Genomic DNA, 22,898 nt, shown 5'->3' on the forward strand with positions numbered 1-22,898 from the left:
CTGTCTTTGCTTTCCAAATGGTGAAATCAAAGGTGTGCACCTCTGTGCCTGTCTTCTTTTTATTTTTACTTATGCTTGTGTGTTTGTGTTTATGTATGTATCGCCTATATGTCTAAGGGTACCCTCAAAAGTCAGAAGAGGGTACCATAACCAGCTGGAACTAGAGTTACAAGTAGTTGTGAGCTGCTAATCAGGCTTAGTCCTCTGAATAGTGTTCTCAGTTGCTCACCCATTTCTCCAGAATTTAATAATTTACACATTCTTACTGCATGATAGAAAATTTTAAAATAACTCAGTTTTAAGTCAAATATGGTTGCATTTGAAAGTACAAGTTTTTTCATCCAGGCAGTGGTAGCACACAAAAATACTAAGACTTGTGAGTTCAAGGCCAGCCTGATCTACAAGAGCTAGTTCCAGAACAGGCCCCAAAGCTATAGAGAAACCCTGTCTTGGGAAAAAAAAAAAGTAAGTTTTTTCAAGTTTCCTGTGTCATAAAAGGCCGTGTTTGTCCTTCTTGGCCCCTGGAGATGGGGATCTCTCTGTCCAGCCTGAGTTGGTCCTGAAGTTGCATCCTCTTACTTTACCGGTATTCCTGAGTGCTGGGGTTACAGGTGTGTGCCACCATGCCCATTTTAGGCAATCTTTGTTGGCCATTTTTGATTGTTAATTGCAGAGGAGGGGAAAATTGGGCCTGTTAAATGTCATTTGAGCCAGGTGGTGGTGGCGCACGCCTTTAATCCCAGCACTTGGGAGGCAGAGGCAGGCAGGTCTCTGTGAGTTTGAGGCCAGCCTGGTCTACAAAACTAGTTCCAGGACATCCAGAGCTGTTATACAGAGAAAACCCTGTCTCAAAAAACCAAAGAAGGGAGGAAGGAAAGGAGGAGAAAAGAAAAAAAACGTAATTTTAAAATTTACTTGGAGTGAATTTGCTAGGGGCATTTTTGTTTCTCAGCTTTTCTGGTAGATTTTGCTATAGCCAGTTTTTCTTGAAGCTCAAAATATGTTTTTCTAAAGCACTTTATCATCTCTCTAGGATAGCTAGATAAGCATTTTCTAAGAAAACCTCTTAGTAGCTAGATTATTGTTATAAAAACCTTCCTTGTGAAATAAACTGCATGTACTTTGTCTTTAAGTCTTAAATTGGAAGTTCAAAAGTGAGTTCAGGATAACCATATAAGCATTTCCTGGAAGAACTCAATGAAGATCACAGAAGTGCCTCTTTCATTCTGTAAGCTACTGTGAAAATAAGCACATGCAGCATATGCAGGATCCCAGCTACTGGTAGAATCTAGGATGATCACTAGAGTTCCCAAGGATTGGAGCTGATTCTGGGCAGGCAACACAGAGAGGGAAAGTGGCAGAAAGTATACTTGCAGGCTGGCAGTGGTGGCACATGCGTTTAAACAACAGCACTCGGAAGGTGGAGGCAGGCAGATCTATGTGAGTTTGAGACTAGCCTGTTCTAAATAGGTTGTTCCAGTACAGCCAGGCTACACAGAAAACATGTCATGAAAAATAGTGTATTCACAAACACAACTTTTGACACCAGCCCAGATCCTAGGAAGCCTATTAGGCCCCAAAAATCTATTCCAGAAATGCACTAAAATAACTGTTCTTGAGGAGGGGACAATAAAGTATTTCCATGGTGATAGTGCTTACTGCAAAGCCTAACAACATCCATTCAGGGACCCACATGATAGAAGTTGTCCTCTGACCTACACACACACAAGTAAATATAATTGAAGGGGGAGAATGGTAGTGAGAGCTAGATGTTTATGTCAAAGTAGCAATGGCAGTTGTGAGGATCTGGGAAACACAAATTTAAATCCAAATAAGGCTACTCCTTAGCCTTCTTTTCTTGCCCAGCTTCTCCTCCCATGTTGATATACAGTGTGTGTAGGACTCTGACCTGTGTGAACCTTCCCTTTCTGCCATAGCCCCGTGAGAGTATATGAACAAATTTTGAGCTTCACCCTGGCTCCAGGACCCCTAGACAGTGTAGAAGGTGTCATTGAAGTATCAATAGGATGCAGGACTGTTTGGTTTCATGGACTGTCAAGAGGATAGTTATGTCTATAATTCCAGCAGTAGGAAAGCTGAGGCAGTAGGTTTGTGAATGAGGCAGGAGAGCTGAAAGTGGTATCTAGAGGATGAGGCATTCTGATGGGCAGAGGAAATTGTTGCAGTTGGGTGGGGGTGGGGGGCCATTCCCTGACCCTGTACCTTGTATAGAGGCAAGAGAATAAAGTGTTCTGATCTTAAATTGCACCTGAGTGCCTTGATTTGGTCACAGTGGAACTGCTAAAAGATTGCTGCATATACAGTTCTAGTATGCTAGTGGTGACCTTGCCTGAACTAGAAGTAGGTATATGTATGGTTGATTGCCTGTAATTTCTGAAAGTGTTGATAGTAATACTTGCTGGTGGGGAGTGCTATGTGAGTGTGGACAGGTGTGAAGCAGACAGGTGACTCAGGAAGAGCTGGGGAATATCATAACCTCCTGCCAGATTCCTCCTCAAGGCTGGACTCTTGATGGGATCCCATAGAGGAAAGAAATCTGTGTACCATTGTGAGAGCTCTAGTTAGAACAGTAAGTTACCCCGAGGGGAATGGCGTGGGACCATGGCACACTCGCACTGGGTTAAGCTGCCTTAAGCGTCCTCTTCCACTTGTGCCTCTCCAAGTCAGCTACCAAGAGCCCTCTGGGGGCTGGCTCTGGGTTCTCCTGTTGCAGTGTTGGAGGGAAGGAGCTGGGGCAGGGGCTGGCTGAGCTCCCGCCCCGGTTGTGCTTCCTCCAATCACAAGGAGGCGAGTGGCTGCCAAACACACCCCCTCCGGGTGCTGCAGCAGAACGGCCAGGCCCTGTGCCTGGCTGGCTCACTCGAGCTAAGCTCCCCCTCCTGCCATCTTCCGTTGCAAAGCATTTCTGGGAGCTGCATGTGGGTGACGCAGCAGCATTGTTCGCAGGCACAGGAAGCCGCGGCTGAGCTGAAGGGCTTTAGAAGGATCTCAGAGTGCTGCACGCTGCTCTGGGTAGCCCGAAGGGTTACAGCAGGACTGCCCTGCTTTACCTGCTCTGAGAGATTGAGGATTTCAAGTAAATCAGGATTTTCCTAGAAGCAGAAAAGCTAACTCCTTCCGCACAACTTCCAACACAGAAAACAAAACAAAGGCGCTGGGGAAACTTCACCCAAGAGCCTCTGCAGCTCCAGAGCGACAAGAAATGCAAGGTCAGGCGGTCGGTTGGCAAACCCTTTCTGGTTTGTGTGTGTGTAACTGTGGAGACTTTGTCTCTTGTAAGAGGCAGAACTGCATGCTGGGCGAGTCCAGGACAATGCTTGTGTTACTTGTGTTTCTTGAGCCGTTGTTAACACTTGTTCTCTTGCTGGTGGGATGTGCTTTGGTACTGGGTTGCTTGGTTTGGGGGGATACATACTCCTTGACTAGGAACCCCCAGTTTTCTTTCTCTTCCTGTGTTCTGTGGGGTGTGGGCCTGTTTTGAATATTTTCCCAAAAGCCTGGAACCTAGATAGGCAGCAGTCTTTCCGCACTCCACCCACCCCCACCCCCGCTCCTTGATCCTAAATCCCCACTGGCAAGGGGTGGTGGCTTTTTTATGGTTTCTCATAGGGCCTCAGCTAGAGTCTTTTTTTTTTTTTCATGAAAGCATTGCGGACTTGGCCCCAGCAAATTTAAGCTGGGAAGGAAATCTGCATTTCCCTCCACACCCACACATACCCCAGTAATTGAGTGGTGTGCCTGTTAACTGCCCCCACCCAGTGCAGCCCACAGAGTTTGTCTCTTGAGCCTTCCCTGTGCCCCCCACAAAAGTCTCACAGGTAGAATTAGGCTGTTTCAGTGAACTTAAGTTCCTTTTCTACTCTCTTAATCATAAGTCTTTCTGTGCAGTCTGCTTTGCTGAAAGTGGAAAGTCCCTGTTTGTGGACAGCTCAGTTCTCTCCCGCAGAGGAAATGGGCAGAGTCCTACTCCTCCCCTATGCAAAGTGGGGGAGGGGAGCCATGCACTCCTCAGTGCACATTTTGAATGGACCTGAATTTTTCATCCTAGGGAGATTAGGAGCTGGGACCAGAACCTTGTCCCACGTGGTACCACACCCTGCCTCTTCACCCCCACACAGTATGGCGCTAACATGAGGCTCTGGAATAGGGTGCCATAGCAACTTGAAGTAAATAAAATGTCTGAAAATGAGATCCGATTGGGGGAAGGTGTAAGGCATCTGGAGATATGGCAAAGGGAGAGCTTAATAGAGGAACCTTTCAGAATATAAACAGGTTTTATGAGCCATAATTCTGTAATTTGGAGCTTAATATTTATGTTAAGCATGAAAATAATTAAAAGTTCTGATTATGAAAATGCTTCTTCAAGATGACCCAAGTATGTTGATCCTTCTAGGTCAAAGTTTGGTTTTTGCTGAAACAGCCTATGTGCACTTAAGACAAGGGTAACCTAGACTTATATTCTTTTGCTATAGCATTGCTTTGTGGTTCATGTCATCAAAAGGGGTATTTATTCTGCTGGGGGGTTTGTGATTCAGAGTCTGTTTCAAAGATATGAAATGATTTGTCTCAAAATGAAGTCAACCAGTGTTATTCACATAAGTGACAGTTTCTAACTGTCAGTTATTTCTAAGCCATCCAAACTTTATTAAAAGTCATAAAAACCATTGGTCTAAAACTGTTCCTTTCCCCTTAATAGTAATAAATGCAAAGCATGTTTGTGTGTCTGTGTGTGCACTCTGTGAACTCCCAGAGGACATGCAGCTGTAATCAGTCTTAGAACAAGTCTGTGTCTGGGGACATGGCTCAGTGGTTGAGAATCAGCCTAGAATGTGCATGTGTGAAATTGTGGGTTCAATCTCCATTTCAACTCCCTCTTCTACCCAAAAAAACAAGTCTTCTATTGAACCAGTACATTAAGGTTATGTTGTCTTGCTAATCCAATATTAGCCACTCATTTTGATGCTCCTTTCCTCACATCTACAATTTAAAGACAAAACTAGTAATAATTGCTACTACGAAAAAGTGTAAAAGTAGCCAGGCAGTGGGGGGTGCAGAGGCAGGTGGATCTCAGTGAGTTTGAGGCCAGCCTGGTCTACAGAGCAAGTTCCAGTACTGGTTTCCATAGCTTCTGAGAAACCCTGTCTTGGGGGGAGGGGACGGTGTATGGAAGTAATGTAAAGTTTTACTGTCCTGTATAGAACTGCTTGACAAGTAGCACTGTAACACTGTAGGAGCTACTTGCTTCAGTGTATTAGAAAATATTAAGATGTGTTGAGCAAAAGAAGTCTTTATCTTGCTTCTCTGTGGTGGAACTTGATCTGTAGATCTACTTCCTGAGTCCTAGAATTACTGGCTCATGGCTGTACAGCCAACCAAGGTTAAAGTCTTGATAGCAGTCCGAGGTTCTCTTTCATTGTTGTTTACTTGATTTGCTGTAGCCTGTAGCAGGCAAAATGCAGCCAACCTACTCCTCTTCTTTGTGGTGCCGAAGGGGGGCAGGGGTAAGACTGGATCTAAATGCTATTGAGAGCACATGGCTTTGCGTTCACCATACTCAGCTTTTTCCTTTTCTTTGACCCTTAGATTTTGCTGGAGGAACTTGCCAGTAGTGATCCCAAGTTAGCCCTCACTGGAGTTCCTATAGTGCAGTGGCCAAAAAGGGATAAGGTAAGAGACTTCCTTTTGATCTTCAAGCCACTTAAGTTTATTGTGTCTTGATCAGTACCATCCATTCTGAAAAGAAAAGACAACTAGAGGTAGATGGGATTCAGTGCCTTGGTAGAGTTGGGCAAGGTGGCACAGAGACTGGTGGATCTCTCTGAGTCTGAGGCCAACCTGGTCTACGTTGTGACTTTAGGACAGCCAGAGCTACATAGTGAGACCCTTTCTCACAAAAAAAAACAACAAAACCCTGATAGGCCTGTTTGATCCCCCACTCAGAAAATAGAGGGAGAAGGAATTCAGTAAGTTCTAGGCCAATCGGGGCTACATAGCAAGACCCTATCTTAATGAATGAGCAAATAAATAACTTGTAGTCAATCATTACTTGGTTCTGTTCTGACTCATAGTTCAAGGTAATTGGCCCTCTCTCCAGATTCAGAGACTTTGACTGTAGTAGATATTTCCTATTCTTCAAACCCAGAAATTCAGCTAAATATGGTTTAACACTAATTTAAATCAGTATATATATATATATATGTAACGCTGGAAAGTGATTTGTTTGTTTGTTTTGAGACAGGGTTTCTCTATGTAGCACTGGCTATCCTGGTACTCTATAAACCAGGCTGGCCTTAAACTCAGATCCGCCTGCCTCTGCCTCCCCAAGTGCTGGGATTAATGGTATGTGCCACCACTGCCAAGCAGACTAGAAGGTTTTTTTGTTGTGGTGAGACCATGACCCCAACAATTTACCATCCTCGTCTTTTTGCAAATGGGGGTCTCACAGAGTATACAAAGCTGTCCTTGAACTCATGGCCTGCCTCTGCCTCCTATGGTCTGGGATTACAGGTACGTTACCATTATACCCAGCTAAGATTAAAAAGAATTTCCATCAGTTAATTGTCTTTTTTTTTTTGTGTGTGTGTGTGTGTGTGTGCCCTTGTAGCTTACATCTTACATAATTTTTTTTACCTTACTGTCTGTGATAGAGTTGGTGTATTCTGTCTGTCCATGAGCCAAATTAAGCCTCCTTCTTAGTGTTTCCTAGCTGGCAGTTGCAAAGTCATAACATTCCAGGGGTGTTTAGGCAAAGTGTTAAAACTCTGAGATTAAATAATGTCATTAAAGAGACACCTCTTTCACCCCGGCGGTGGTGGCACATGCTGTTAATCCCAGCACTTAGGAGGCAGAGGCAGGCAGATCTCTGAGTTCGAGGCCAGCCTGGTCTACAAGAGATAGTTCCAGGACAGACTCCAAAGCTACAGAGAAACCCTGTCTCGAAAAAAACAGAAAGAGAGAAAGATACCTCTTTCTCAGTGCAGGAGTCATGTTAGAAAATTGTTAAGAATTGATGTAGAAGATATGCTTTTTACCCTTGGAAAGGTCCCTAGCAAGGTAACTAAACACAAGTGCTAAAATTACAAACATTGGCATTTATTCCACTCTTAAATGTTATTAGATGCAGTATAACAAGTTGTGTGATGCCATTTGGAGTGATAAATTAGACTAGTTTGACCTTCCAGACTTTGCCACCCTGAATAAAGAACTATGGGAATTTGGGGTCTTTTGGTGACTTCAGTACAAGGCACTTAACCCCAAAAGCTTTAGAGAGGGGCAAGGCTCTCCAAATTGAAAAGGGGTATCGGAGCATTAGGACAGGGGTTGACAAATCTTTCTGTCAATGTTGAAATTCTGTAGGTTGATGTAGCAAACAGTCATGATGTCATAGTTCTGTAACACTTGGAAATATCCAAATATACAAAAATAAATGAATATGGCTGTGCTCCAGTAAAAATTTATTTTTAAAAATAGAGTTGCCGGGCGGTGGTGGCGCACGCCTTTAATCCCAGCACTCGGGAGGCAGCGGCAGGCGGATCTCTGTGAGTTTGAGGCCAGCGTGGTCTACAAGAGCTAGTTCCAGGACAGGAACCAAAAAGCTACGGAGAAACCCTGTCTCAAAAATTTAAAAAAAATAAATAAATAAACAGAGTTGCCTACAGAAAAGAGTTTGCCAAATCCTAGGCCAGGTACACTGCCTTGTAAATATTCTGGCTGAATATGGTTAACCTCGCTGCATTCTTTTTCCAGCTGAAATTCCCTACCAGGCCAAAAGTAAGGGTTCCTACCATTCCCATCACAAAGCCTCACACCATGAAGCCAGCTCCACGCTTAACACCTGTGAGGCCTGCTGCTGCCTCCCCAATTGTGTCTGGAGCCAGGCGGAGAAGAGTACGCTGTAGGAAATGCAAAGCATGTGTCCAAGGAGAATGTGGTGTCTGCCACTACTGCAGGGACATGAAGAAGTTTGGTGGGCCTGGACGCATGAAGCAATCCTGTGTCCTCCGACAGTGCTTAGCAGTAAGTGATCTTCTGGGTAAAACAGTTTTCAGTAGTGGTGCTGCTGCTAGAGGAACTGTGTAATGCATAAAGTCAGAGAGTCGGCAGAGATGGAGTTCCTCTCTCCCTGAGTTCAGAAGGAAGGTATCTAGTAGGAAAAATAATCTAATATTTTGGCTGTGCTCATCTGATGTTGAAACAGCCCCAACATTTGAATAACAATTCACTGTTTTCTGTCCCCTCCTTAATAAGAAAGGACCTATGAGGCCAAAGGCAAGCCCCCAAAGAGTGAATTAATTGCCTCTGCTGGTCTTTTCTTAGTACCTTGCCCTGTGTATCCCAGGTGAACCAAGTCTCCATGTTCATTCAAAGGAAACATGAAATTTAAAAATTCTGAATCTGGTCTCCTGATGTTTGTTCTCTTGTAGCCCAGACTGCCTCATTCAGTTACATGTTCTCTCTGTGGAGAAGTGGATCAGAATGAAGAGACACAAGACTTCGAAAAGAAACTCATGGAATGCTGCATCTGCAATGAGATAGTTCATCCTGGCTGCCTCCAGGTAAAGAGATGCCTAAAGGCCCTTGACAGAAGGGTAAGACACCTATCAGTTGAGGCTGTTACCATCTCTACTGTGGACTTTCAGCTCCCTGTGGCAGAGGAGAATCATTTAACATTAGCCCCTTGTTCTTTGTCTACTTTATATCAGACTGTGTGATAGTTTGAGGATAGAATACAAAGTAGACTAGTTCATGTCCCAGTGAACAGTGAAACCAGACTTGTTTGAGGATGCTTCAATCCCCAGACATCTCTGCTATGTCCTTTATATCTCTGGATGTGCCCTTGTTTGGAGCCCATGGTAATAGAGATTTAGTTAGAACTCAGTCTCAAAGATGGAATTATGTGAGCTAGCTTAAATTTTATATTCCCAGAGTGGCCCCGGGTGGTTCTGATATGTAGCCAAAGAAGAGAAGGCATGCTTTACATGGATTTTTTTTTTTCCTAAATCTTTATGACAAGTCTATGAAATTGTATCTGTCAAATGTAGGTCTCATGTTTATGAGTAAGTGGTATGGTAACATACACCTATAGTCTCAGTTACTCTGAGGTGAAGAAATGACTTGGTAACACAGACCCCCATGTCAAAATTGGGTAGGTGGATAAGTGGGTGGGTAGATGGATATGCATTGGGTTTGACAGAAAGTATCAACAATTAAGGACTTCCACTTAGTGATTATGAGATATTGCCAGTGATGGTCATCTGCACAATTTCAGAAAGATTAAAATGTGAAAAATAACTTGTTGGTGGTGGCTTACACCTTTAATCCCAGCACTCGGGAGGCAGAGGCAGGTGGAACCTTGTGAGTTCAGGACAGCTAAGGCTACACAGAGAAACCCTGTCTTGAAAAACAAAAAAAGAAAAGAAAAATATGTGTGTTGAATTGATAAAAGCTAGATGTAAGTGGCACATGCCTGCAATCTCTGTACTTGGTAGGTTCAGGCAGAAATATTCTAAATTTAAGGTAGCCTGAGCTACTGTACTACTATAGAGACTCTGACTCGAGAGGGCATGGGAGAGAAAAAGAAAAGAAATGGTAAAGTAGTACCTCCCGTGACAAATCATTCATAGAGAGCTGAGTACCAAGCACTTCTGAAGAGCTTTCTTTTTGTTTTGAGACATCCTCCCTGTGTAGTTATATTTGGTCAGAGTTTACTTTGTAGATTAGGCCGACCTTGTGTTTTCTGAGATCATCCTGCCTCTGCCTCTCTCTCACAATTGCTGATATCCAGGCAAATGCCACCATATCCAGCCATAAACATTTTGAATTTAGTTCTTACCACAAGCCAAGATTTATTTTAACTCAAGCAATTAAGTTGATGCATTGTATCTAGATTTTACAGTGGAGAACCCTGAGTTACAGAGACTAAACTATTGATCTCTGAATCTCAGTAGTCATTAGTTTGCACAGATAGCGGTCAGGGCTGGTGCCATTGACATGAGATGTTTAAGAGAGGAAACTTAACTCCAAACTGGCCCAGTCCTTGAAAAATCTCTGCAGGGAGCCTAGAATCAGTGACTGGCAGCGGGTGTTAGTATTGTTTGTTGCTCAGTAGTCTTAGTCTTTAATTCCCATGTAGACCAGTATGTTTAGAAATAGTAGAAGGCAGAGGAGACTAACTTTGTTTTAACATCTCTATATGCCTGTAGATGGATGGAGAGGGGTTACTTAACGAGGAATTGCCAAATTGCTGGGAGTGTCCAAAGTGTTACCAGGAAGACAGCTCGGAGAAAGCCCAGGTAAAGGAAATGTTGAGTCTGGTAGGTTGCTGTGCACTCGCTGGACTTTACAGTTAGCATGGGCTTTCTCTGATTCAAAATTTTTTTTTTTTCCTGTTTGTTTGTGGGGGTTTTTGGTTTGGTTTGGTTTTTGCTTTTTTTGTTTGTTTTTTGTTTTGTTTTGTGTTTTTATTTTGTTTTGGTTTTGGGGTTTTGCTAGTGTTCTTGGGGTTTTTTTCTTTTAGTTTTTTGCTTTTTGTATTACTAGGTACTGTTCCAGTAGGGATTCCTGATGTCCTTTTTATTCTGAAGGGTATTAGAAAGGCAGGAACTGAGTTGGAGAATTAGGTATGCAACTTTGTCCTGAGGAATGTAACTAGTGGAGGAGGCAGGCTGGCCTGTGGTGCTGTTACATACTAGATTCATACACTAGAGTTTCCGGTTAAGCAGGTTTACTCTCCCCCCCCCATCTTTATCTCTTTGTTCTTACCTGCCCCATGTGCCCAAACGTGCACTTCAGAAGTAATTCCAAAGCCACTCCACTAGAGAGAGTGGAGCTAGCTTCATGACCTTAGCCCAGGGCAGCTAAGGTTGTTGCCCTAATGGTCACCAGTAACATCATAGGGCCAAAAGGACTCTGGTTATTCATACTGGCAAGGCTGGACCTGTTGAGGGCACAGACAGCAGGTGATGACTACTTACTGTCAGTTCTTCAAGGACCCTGCACAGGCATGAGCAAGAAGCATGAAGGAAATTGCTTGTCTTTTCATTTCTTCCACTTGGGCTCTGGGGCAGTTGAAATTTTAGTCGATATTTTTTGTTGATTTGGTATGTTGAGACAAGGTTTCACTGTGTAACCTTTGCTGGTCTGGAACTCAACTATGTAGATCAGGCTGGCTTTGAACTCAACAGAGAACCATCTGCCTCTCCAGTGCTGAGATTAAAGGTGTGTATATCATGCCAGGCTAGTTGAAATATTTTTAAGAGTGAGGGTTTGTGGAGCTGACTACTCCTAAAGTTCTCATTCCATGTTCTTGAACTAGTAGCTTTTGAATTTGTCTTCACTAGTGCAGTTGAGGGTGGCAAATGCTGTTCCTATTGCATTTTAATATGCTGTGAAAAATAGCTCCAGAACAAAGGTGGTCATTTCCTCCCCTAGTGACCAAGAATGTAAAGAGCAAAAGAAATAAAAATCAGGACTTTTGCTGGCAATATAGTGTCTCCTTATGGAAAATCCGATTTATTAATAGGGTATTTAATGGCATATCTTGACTGATTTTTGTCACAGGATAGCCATGATAGGAACCATAATTGTAGGAACAGACAGGCATCTGGAAAGCCCGGGTACTACAGCATGACATCTGGGCCTCGTGGGACTCGGGATTCTTCACCATAATCATAGGCAGATCTCTGTAGTGGCAAGTTTCCTCATGGACAGCTGAATTGAGGTGCTGTAGAGTTGACAGCTGAGAAGGAGTGAAGTCTGGTACTTCTTTGTCCGTGGTTAGATGTGAGCAATTTTTCTCTTATCAACATGGATGCATCACTTGATTGTGAAAGAGCCAAATTAGAGACACAAAGTTACACAAAGGTAGAGTTGTAATGCTAAAATAGTTTTTTACCCAAAGACATAACCAAAAATTGAGGTGCAATGAATAACGTAGGATAGAGAATCAAGAAACCTTGTGTTCTAGATTTTAGTTCTCTGTACTTGACACAAACATTTCTCACAGATCTGTTTCCTGAGTGACCATATAAGGATTTTGTGTTCTGAAATCAGCATTCTATGGCCTGATTGTGAGTTCAGTTGCTGATCTTGGTAAGCTGAATCACAGACTCTGAGGAAATGGCTCCCTTAGGCAGCAGTGACCTGGCTTCTCTTAGGTTCTCCTTATTAACTTTAGAAGGTTTAGAAAAAAGGAAGCACTGGTATTTATTTTCTGGGCATTTTACAGAAGCGGAAAATAGAAGAGAGTGATGAAGAAGCTGTGCAAGCCAAAGTCCTACGGCCCCTGAGGAGCTGCGAGGAGCCCCTGACACCCCCGCCTCACTCACCTACTTCCATGCTGCAGCTCATCCATGACCCTGTTTCTCCTCGGGGTGTGGTGACTCGGTCATCCCCTGGGGCTGGCCCCAGTGACCACCACAGTGCCAGCCGTGATGAGCGCTTCAAACGGCGGCAGTTGCTGCGACTGCAAGCCACAGAGCGCACCATGGTACGGGAAAAGGAGAACAATCCCAGCGGCAAAAAGGAGCTGTCTGAAGTTGAGAAAGCCAAGATCCGGGGATCGTACCTCACTGTCACGCTACAGAGGCCCACCAAAGAGCTCCACGGGACTTCCATTGTGCCCAAGCTGCAGGCCATCACAGCTTCCTCTGCCAACCTTCGCCCAAACCCCCGTGTGCTGATGCAGCACTGCCGAGCCCGAAACCCCCAGCATGGGGATGAGGAGGGGCTAGGGGGAGAGGAGGAGGAAGAGGAGGAGGAGGAAGATGACAGTGCAGAGGAGGGGGGTGCAGCCAGGCTGAATGGCCGGGGCAGTTGGGCTCAGGATGGAGACGAAAGCTGGATGCAGCGGGAGGTCTGGATGTCTGTCTTCCGCTACCTCAGCCGCAGAGAACTTTGTGAATGTATGCGAGTGTGCAAGACGTGGTATAAATGGTGAGCAGGGATACAGGGGGTCAGGAATAGGGGCAGGGGAGTAGGTGGCAGGTCTTCTGTATTAGTGAAGGGACCTAGTCTGTGGGTGCTGTTAAAGATGTAGTCCATTGTACCTGCAGATGTTAGTGGAATTTGACCCTGTTTCCTTCTCTCTCTGCTGGGGAAAGGCAAACTGATAAGAAGTGGCTTGTTCTAAAATGTAGGGTCATAGAGGTTGTAAGCCTGTCTTCCCTCCCCTAACTTAACCATGTGCTGCTTGGGAGTATGACATGCTAGGTAGTGGTCCAGGATTGCACCAGGAGGAATGGACAGACTTTGCAAAATGAAGGTGCTTAAATCTTCCAGTTTTGGTCTTCATTAGTGTCTCCACCTCTAAGTTCAGCTTCCGGTTTGAATTATTCCCCCAAGCTTGAATTCTTATTCCTTCAACAAGCGGAACCCAGTTCTGAAGCTGATACTTAATTATCCTTCCTAATGGCCCTGTCTCCAGTTAGACAGTTAGTGGGGACAATCCCTAGAGCTAATGATTGATTAAATTGCTGTGGGACATTGTGAGGCTTTTCATATGGGTGTATATTTTTTATTTTGGTCACACTCTATTACTGTTGTTCCCAAATTTGGTGTTCTGGCCAAGTATATATCTGGGAGCTTTTTAGAGTGCAGTAGTATATACATGTAATCCCAGCATTCAGGAGACAGAAGCAAAAAAATGGTCTGGGGAAGGAAAACGGTTCCCATGCCTGTTGAATCAGATAGTTCTAGCAGTGTGTTCTGACATGTTGTATATTTATTTATTTAAGGACTCCTATCATTGATATTTGGTGTGCTATCAGTGAGATTTTGTCAGTTTAATAACTTGGCCAATACAAAGCTATTTCTTGAATTAGAATTAATGTGTGATCTACCCATATTCTGTTAATTTCTTTTTGTCATGTAAACGGGCCTGCCAGGCTCTACTCCTTGGTTTTCAGGCCAAGGCACATAAGGCTCCTATTACATATTAATCTCCTTGTGCCCTGCCAGGCAGGCTAAACTCAGGAGCAAGGACTATAACATTAAGTAGAAGCCTGCATGGTATAGTACTATCTGTAGACTGCAGTAGAAAGGCCTCTGCCTTTCAGTTTTAGACTGGTCTGGCTAGATGTCAAGGTAGCAAGGAAGCAGATGCCTGAGTATGGAAGAGGTCTGTCTAGACTGATAGCCTTATTTGGCCCAAGACAGTAATAGGCTCAAAGCAAGATGTGAGGTAGTGTTGCTCAGTAGCATTCTTGATCTCTCTCAGCTGTAAGTGACAAGGGAAAGAAGCAAGCCAAGGCATTCTGAGCAGTAAGAAATTAAGAAATTTAAAAATTAAAGTATTTTGGGGGGCTGGAGACATGGCTCAGTGGTTAAGAGCACTCACTGCTCTTCCAGAGGACCCAGGTTCAATTCCCAGCACCCACATGGCAGCTCACAACTGTCTGTAACTTGAGTTTCAGGGGATCTGATACCTTCACAGCAATGCACATAAAATAAATTTAAATAAATTATTTTTAAAAATTAAAGTATTTTTTAAAATTGATTAAATGTTCCTGTACATCTTTCAACAAAAGTCATGCTGTTTTAGTACAGAAGAAGGGAACACAGTATACTATTGTGGACCTAGCTTAACCTTGATTTGTAAGATGTCTAGTTGTAAAAAAAAAAAAAAAAACAAGGCAGTTTTTACCTGATTCTGTGGCACAAAATGAGTGATCCTTGGTTTTCTATAGAAGTTAGAGGAATGGCCTTCAGGTATTCTGCCTTTACCAGAAGCCTTCTAGAGAGTGCCTTTGACAGGAATATCAAGTTGGTTAAATTCTCTTCCCTCTTGCAGGTGCTGTGATAAACGACTTTGGACAAAAATTGACTTGAGTAGGTGTAAGGCCATCGTACCCCAAGCTCTCAGTGGCATCATCAAGCGCCAGCCAGTAAGCCTCGACCTTAGTTGGACTAACATCTCCAAAAAGCAGCTGACATGGCTGGTCAATAGGCTGCCAGGTAGGTGAGCAGAGGACCAGCAGAGGGGCTATTAGGCTGTTTTCAGCACCGCTTTAAACTAATGCAGTGTAGTTTGAGGCTGAGGCGCAGTCCTGTACTGTGGCTGTCTTTCCGAAAAGCAAGAGATAGCCTTACCCAGGGCCACTGAGCCTGCCAGTCTCTAAGGCATTGCTGGATTGGTGACTGCACTAGATGGATTGGTTGCTGCTGCCAGCCCAGCACATTTCCTGAGCATAGAAGAAGAAACTTGGGTCTGATTTTGCCCTTGTAAACCCTTCAGCATTTTGAGATCCCAGAAGGACAGAAGCCACACAGCATCTATTGCTCCAATAGAAACTAAGCAGTTGGGTGTTTACTTTCCTTGTATATGGATGTGGGTGGGTGTGCATTTGTGTGTACATACACATTAGAAGTTGATATCAGGAACCTTGAATCACTCTCCCACTTGAGGCAGGATCTGTCAGTCATACCCCACAGCTTGCATGTCATGTAGCTAGTTTTTGATACAGTTTGTGGAGATCCCGTCTCTTTTCAATGCTGTAATTACTAGCAGACTGTCATGTCTACCTGGCATTTATGTGGTCTGGGGATATGAATTCTGGTCTTATTAGAATGGTAAGTACTTAGCCATCTCTCTAACCCCACCCCACTCCAGCAATTGAGTGTTTTGTTCGTTTGTTTTATTTTGAGATGGTCTCACTTCGTGTTCTTAACCTATGATGAACTCAACAGAGATCAGTCTGCCTATGCCTCTAAGTGCTGGGATTAAAAGTGTGTGCTACCACACCTCGCTCTAGCAATTATTGGTTGTTTTGTTTTGTGTTTGTTTGTTTTTTCCTTCAAGACGAGGTTTTTCTTTGTAATCCTCACTGTCCTGGAACTCAGAGATCCTCTTGCCCTTGCTGGGATTAAAGGAACTCACCACCACCACCCAGCTTTCCATCAGTTCATTTTAACACCAAAGTAAAAGCTGTAACTTGGAGGCCTAGACACCATGGCAATCTTTAGACTTGGTTACTAGAGTTAGAACACAGTCCTTCCTTTAAGACTAGAGATCCGCCTAGGGCTGGAGAGATGGCTCAGTGGTTAAGAGCATTGCCTGCTCTTCCAAAGGTCCTGAGTTCAATTCCCGGCAACCACATGGTGGCTCACAACCATCTGTAAGGAGGTCTGGTGCCCTCTTCTGGCCTGCAGGCATGCACACAGACAGAATATTGTATACCTAATAAATAAATAAATAAATATTAAAAAAAAAAAAGACTAGAGATCCGCCGGGCGGTGTTGGTGCACGCCTTTAATCCCAGCACTTGGGAGGCAGAGGCAGGCGGATCTCTGTGAGTTTGAGACCAGCCTGGTCTACAAGAGCTAGTTCCAGGACAGACTCCAAAACTACAGAGAAACCCTGTCTCCAAAAACAAAAAAAAAACTAGAGATCTATTTCTTTTGCCCAGAACAGCTGGTAGCTGAGACTTTGAATTCTCTAAATGTAGAATATGTTGTGTGTCTGTTTCCATTTGTTGCAGGACTGAAAGACCTCCTCCTAGCAGGCTGTTCCTGGTCTGCAGTCTCTGCCCTCAGCAGCTCCAGCTGCCCCCTTCTCAGGACCCTTGATCTTCGGTGGGCAGTAGGAATTAAAGACCCTCAAATTCGGGACTTGCTGACTCCACCTACAGATAAACCAGGTATGATCTGGGCCTGCCTATCTGTATCTGTCTTGGTGTAGCTTTCTTTTTGGACAGACCTTGAAACTAAGGCTAAAATACAGAGGTTATATACAAGCAGATAACTCCCACAAGCAGGAGGCAGTTCATTCTATGCATTTAGTTCAGACCCAGAGAGCATAAATCTAAGAAAGTCTTGTAAGTCTTCTGGGTCAGAGTAGGAAATTGAATTGTATGCTGGACTGTGAAGAGCATAGGCCCATTCCACACATCACCTTGAAAGTGGGGCATACAATCTGACACTGAGAAGACAGAAAACTTAATATTATTTTCTAGAAACATTGTTTACTCCCTATGGGAAGGGTTAACTATGGCAGTTCTACTTAACCCTATCAAGGGGGGTCCAAGCAAGCATATAGCTGCTGCTACCTAGGGCTTTGGTAGAGAATTAAAAGTTTTGATCTAAGATTTTGGTTTGGTTTGTTTTGGTTTGATTTTTGAGACAGGATTTCCCTGTAGCTTTTTGGAGCCTGTCCTGGAACTCGTGCTGTAGACCAGGCTCGCCTTGAACTCACAAAGATCCACCTGTGTCTGCCTCCCGAGTGCTGAGATTAAAGGTGTGTGCCACTACCACCTGGCATAAACTTCTTTTCTTGCCTGTGCAGGTCAGGACAATCGAAGCAAGCTCCGGAACATGACTGACTTCCGGCTGGCAGGCCTTGACATCACAGATGCCACTCTCCGACTCATCATTCGCCACATGCCCCTCTTGTCTAGACTCGACCTCAGTCACTGCAGCCACCTTACAGATCAGTCCTCCAACCTACTCACTGCTGTCGGGTCTTCCACTCGATACTCCCTCACAGAGCTCAATATGGCAGGTATGCTGTGGTCTTTATGCTTGGGATATTAGGTGGTTTCTTTGCTTTCTGAACTAAACCATGTTTGCTTATTGATTCATATCTGCTTGGGGATAGAGAGGTGCCTCAGTGATCCCCATGTCATGTGGTTCACAACCACTTGTAACTCTAGCTTCTGAGGATCAGACACCTTCTTCTAGTCTTTGAGCACCTACACACACATTGGCATACACACAAAAGCATCTGGGCATGGTGGCATACACCTTCAATCCCAGTATTTGGGAAGCAGAGGAGGATAAATTTCTTGAGTTTGAGGTCATCGAGGTTTACATAATGAGACCTTGTCTCAGAAAAATAAATAATAAAGAGAATTTTTACATTACATTACATTTTGAGAATGTACATCTTGGCCAGGTTTTAGTGGTACATGCTCTTCAGAGACAAGGCAGGCAAATCTCTGAATTTGAAGTCAGCTTGGTCTACAGAGTGAGTTCCACGACAGCTAGGCTAGGCCTACACAGAGAAGCCCTGTCTCAAAACAACAACAAAAAGTTTACATCTGCAGGAGAACAAGAGACTCTATTCCTTTTTAACCAAAAGATCTCAAAGGCAGGTAATAAACTCAGATGCCTGCATGTATGGCTGCCATCCAGCTGTAGTCTGGTTAGCCAATGGCCCTTATGCTGCTCTCTCGCCCATGGTGCTTGCAGGAAGGCAGCAAGAGTCACAGTGCTTATGGCACCTGTGGTCTCTCAGCATGTGACAAAATGGACTTTGATTTAGCATTTTGGAGAAAAGTAGAACTGAATGACAGAGATGGGCATCTGCGGCTACATGTTTGTAATCTTTCTTCTCTTGGACATGTTGCCCACAGGTTGCAATAAATTGACAGACCAGACCCTGTTCTTCCTAAGGCGAATTGCTAATGTCACCTTGATTGACCTTCGAGGATGCAAACAGATCACTAGAAAAGCCTGTGAGCACTTCATCTCAGACTTGTCCATCAACAGCCTCTACTGCCTGTCTGATGAGAAACTGATACAGAAGATTAGCTAAGACATGCTCAGCCCGGACTGAACAGGAAAATCTTCCCCTGCCTTCCCACCAAGGAGAGTCTCTCCCTGCGCAGGTTCCGAGGCCAATGACACACTCCCTCTCTGCTCTCTTTTCTCTGAGCCCTTCTCCCACAGGTGGGGCAGAGAGGATGGTGGACACCAAGGTCACTTGCTTGCTCCTCTTTCTCCCAAGGAAAAGAGAGAAGAGGTCGATCAAGGAGAAAGCACAGGCTGTGCTGTCCCAGTGCCTGCTTGCTTGCTCGTCTGCCAGCTGAGAAGCTGGACTCTCAGTTTGGGGGAATTTGTGCATTTTCACCTGCACTGGGCCAAGAGCCCTTCCTTCTCACCCATGGTCCCCCAGCAGTGCCTGGTTCTGAGCAAACTCTAGGGAGGAAGGTCTGAGCAAACTCCAGGGAGAAAGGTGGCCTTGTCTCCCTGGCCAGGTTCTCCTCATGGTGTCCGTTGCGTGTCTCTCCTCCGTTATACTCTCCCAGCTTCTGCAGGAGGGGCCAATAGCCCTAGGAACACCAGGCCTGGCAGGTCTCAATGGTGCTGTGAGGTGTCTGAAGCGTTGTTCCATGTCTGTGCTAGCCCCTTTTCTTTTCCCTGGGCTTGATGCTGTCCAACACTCATGCTCATTCACATAATATAGTCCCCAGTCTGCCACCACCCCCTAAACTTTCCCACTAGTCTCTGAGTTTATTGTTGCACTTACTGGGGTTATTAAAAGCTCTTCCAAGGAGCTGGAACTGTACCCCCAGAAATGCTCCTCCATTTCATTGCCACCCAGGCATATTCTAAGACAGGCATCATCTCCCCTCCCCACTCCCAAAGCCCTCCACCAACTGCCCTTGTCCTCTTTCCTGCCTGAACAGGACTTTCCTAAAATGCGTGTCCTCAGAAGGAACAGCCTGTTTCCTCAGGTTTGGGGAACAGAGGACTGGTTAAGTCCCCACCTGCCTCCAGGCCAGGTTCCTCTAGGCCTCTGGTTTAGTATAGCCCTCTGACCAGGCCTGTGTACAGCCTAGCAGCTCACTGACCTGGTGCCTTTTAAGGGGAGTCCTGATTGGAAGCCAGTTTCCTGCCGTCTGCCTGCAGCCTTGGAAGTGTGTGTGCATGTGCCTCTGTGTGTCTGGCTGAGTGTGCTGCACGTGTGTGCAGGGAAGGAGGGGAGCATGGTGTCTCCCACTCCACCACCCTTTTCCAAGCCCCATCAGCTGCCCCCTTTTACTTTGCATTGAACGGCCTGTCCAAAGATCCTCTCTCTAGGGCAGCAGAGAGCTTTTTGCACTTTAAAAAAGAAAAAAAAAAATGGTCGGAATTATTCTGGGTCAATATTTAGAGTGTGAGGAGATGCTCAGCAGAGGCCTGTGGCCAGAGTTTATCAGTGATACATGCAAATTTGCACTCTGCTCCCCATCTGTAGGAGATTGATAGCACAGCCTTACCCCGCCTTCTCTTCCCCTAGCCATACCCCTTCCCACCCTATTTCCTGTAATCCAGCCTTAGGCTTTCCTAAACTCCATCAGGAGGGGACAGAGCCCAGGCACCATGAGTCTGAAGTGTGAACCGCCCAATGAGAGATGCTAACTGCACCCTTGCCACTGCCAAAGCAATAGAGGCAGAAGCACCCCCCCACACACCTTTGCCACTTAGCAGAGCTTTGACCCTGGTATTAACCAGTTATTTTTCCAGGAAAACTGGGTTCTGGCAAGGAGTGGCATTGTTTCTTCCAATCTGCTGATTCTCTTGGCTGCACCTAAAAAACAGCAGTCTGCCTCCATGACACTCTGCCATTCCATTGGTCTTCAGGACCCAGGATTCTGGGGCTGAAATGTTGAGGAAACGCCAGTGACTTATTCCAGAGTGCCTCAATTAGGGGAACTTCTGTAAAGAACCCTGGGTGTTGAGCAAAACCTTATTAATATTATTAATGACCTATAATTAGAAGCTTCCTGCCTCTTTTTTTTTTCTTTTTTTTTTTCTTTTTGGTTGCTCCTGTGGAAAATACTAAAATTACTAAGTTTTGTTTGTCGTCTTTTTATAAAAGGGGAGGTGGAGAGACCCCTTCAGAGCAGGGATTGTGCCGGGAGAGTGCCTCTGACCTTTGGGACAGTTCATCCACAGAAATTTCTAAGCTGATGGCTTGTCTGGGGTTTTGGTCTTTGCATTTAGGTTTGGAAAAAGCAAATGTTTTACTACACAGAAATTCGTCAGCTGAAAAGGGAGCTCAGGGTGGCGGCAGATGGACTGATGCCCTTGTTGGGTCTTTCTTTTCTTTAGAACTATGAGGGAGAATGGCTTTTAGAGGTGAGGGTTGGTCCTTGCAAAGGAGAGAAGTGTCTCTGGGGGCAAGAACATGTACGTTCATAGTCCTGCATCTACTCTTAGCTGTGGTCTTGCCAGAGCCTGGCCTCTTCAGACTGTAGGATCAGACCTCTGCCTTCATCTTTCCACATATTGGGGCAAAAAAAACACAAAGGAAAGGAAGAAAATTATATATATATATATAACTATATATATATAATATAAAATCACTTGGTGATTAAAAAATAACTGCTCAATAAATAAAACTCCTAAAGTCACTATGTTTAAAGGGTTTGTTTTTTGGGGGGAGAAATATTGTAAATATATATTTTTTTGTTGCTTATTTAGAGTCAATCTCCAATGTTGTGCTAAGATTTTTAAATTAAATGTAAGCATTAAGGGAACGAGTCTTAGTTACCAGCTGACACATTGGCATTATTTTGGGTCAGGGAAGAAAGGAAGCTAGTTGGGCTTTGTTTTCTAAAAAGTTCCCCACTTGGTTTTAGAAAGAGCAAAGATGTCTTTCTTCTGACACTTGGGAGTGGGAGATATTTGTGTAATAAAATTTTTAAAAGACAAAAAAAGAAAGAAATAGCCTCCAATGAGAAATATTTTGATTTGGTTTTCTTTTTTGTTTTTGTTTTTAAATAAAAAGACTTTAAAAACAAAAACTAACCCCTTTCTCCTTTGGTGTATGTGAATATCTGAAAGGATAAATCAGAAGGTCATACAGATATGTCCAGCCAAGGCCATAGAATGCTGGCCCCTCCACTCTGGACAGAAACAGCTGTGGCACTGGCAAAAGTCTGTACTTAACTAGCTTTCTTAATGTCAAAAAGCAGTACTTTCTTCATTGAGGAAAACTTAAAAACTTTTTGTGTGTGATTGCAAGCATGTACATATGCCATGGCATGCGTGTGGAGGTCAAAGGACAGCTTGAAGGAGTTTTTGTCACTGTGTGAATTGTCAGGCTTTGAGGCAAGTGCCTTTACCCACTGAGCCATCTTTCCAGCTTAAAGCAAACTTGGGCGGGTGAGAGGATTTCTTTGTATAACCACTCTGGCTGTCCTGGAACTAAATCTGTAAACCAGGCTGGCCTCAAATTAAGAGATCTACCAGCCCTCTGCCTCCTGAGTGCTGGGATTAAAGGCGTGAGCCACCACCACCTGGCCCTGATGAATGGGTAAGTATTTTATGTGCTGAGGTTAAACAGGCAGTATTGGAACAGTGCCTGGGAACAGCTTGGGCATTTCTCATCTTTTAGCCCCAATAACGAAGACCAACCTCCACATGACTAAAACCACAGACTAGGCCCCTGCTTATTAGTGCCAGCCTGAAGCTTCCAGGTGGGCTGTGGTTGGCATTTACCCCTATTATCTAACTTAGCCATATAACCAGATCTGTTGCTTAGTAAATTGAGAACTAGTTCTCACCTAGACAAGCACTGCCTGCTGCCAGAAATCATCTTACATTTCCTACTGCCATGAACTGACAGCTAAGGCTTGTCTAGTTCTGCTGTATGCTCCAGAAACAGATAGTACATTGTGTAAGTTGATTTGTAGTTAAGTTTCCTGAAGAGGAGCTGTTTGGGTGTTAGCAAAGAACAGGGAATTGTCAGTTTTGCCTCCATTATATCACTACATCCTTGCTACCACTGTCTAGTACCTCAGCAATAGCCTCTAGTTCAGAGAGTCTTAACCTATGAGCTACGATTCCTTTGGGGTTTCAGACAACCCCACAGGAGCCACCTAAGACCATTCGAAAACATTTACATTACAATTCATAACTAGCAAAATTAGAGTTACGAAGTAGCAACAAAAGCAATTTTACAGTTGGGGGTCACCACAACATGAGGACTGTATTAAAAAAGAGTCACAGCACTGGAAAGGTTGAGAACACTGCTAGTCCAACTCAATAGCAAGAATATTTCAATGATTGTCCCAGGTGCTGCTGCTTCCTACTTAAAACTGGTGTTTAAGAGATGACTTGCTGGGTAAAGGCACCTGCAGCTGAGCTGCTTTCAATCCCTGGAGCCCATGTGG

At 44.4% G+C, this 22,898-nt stretch overlaps 1 protein-coding gene across 3 annotated transcripts in view; it reads left to right on the top strand.

Moving 5' to 3' along the window:
* The window catches only part of Kdm2a (lysine demethylase 2A), a 75,826-nt gene extending 54,312 nt beyond the window's left edge, over nucleotides 1–21,514 (top strand). For all 3 annotated transcript variants that reach the window (XM_057777257.1, XM_057777259.1, XM_057777256.1), the window contains exons 13-21: nucleotides 5,605–5,688; nucleotides 7,768–8,037; nucleotides 8,445–8,576; nucleotides 10,224–10,313; nucleotides 12,248–12,954; nucleotides 14,810–14,973; nucleotides 16,497–16,655; nucleotides 17,300–17,515; nucleotides 18,369–21,514. In XM_057777257.1, the coding sequence (XP_057633240.1) occupies nucleotides 5,605–5,688; nucleotides 7,768–8,037; nucleotides 8,445–8,576; nucleotides 10,224–10,313; nucleotides 12,248–12,954; nucleotides 14,810–14,973; nucleotides 16,497–16,655; nucleotides 17,300–17,515; nucleotides 18,369–18,550 (2,004 nt within the window). In that variant the 3' untranslated portion in view covers nucleotides 18,551–21,514. The remainder of the gene's footprint in view (nucleotides 1–5,604; nucleotides 5,689–7,767; nucleotides 8,038–8,444; nucleotides 8,577–10,223; nucleotides 10,314–12,247; nucleotides 12,955–14,809; nucleotides 14,974–16,496; nucleotides 16,656–17,299; nucleotides 17,516–18,368) is intronic.
* The last annotated feature ends 1,384 nt before the right edge of the window (nucleotides 21,515–22,898 follow it).

The sequence above is a fragment of the Chionomys nivalis genome, chromosome 8 (assembly GCF_950005125.1).
Source record: "Chionomys nivalis chromosome 8, mChiNiv1.1, whole genome shotgun sequence".
NCBI lineage: Eukaryota > Metazoa > Chordata > Mammalia > Rodentia > Cricetidae > Chionomys > Chionomys nivalis.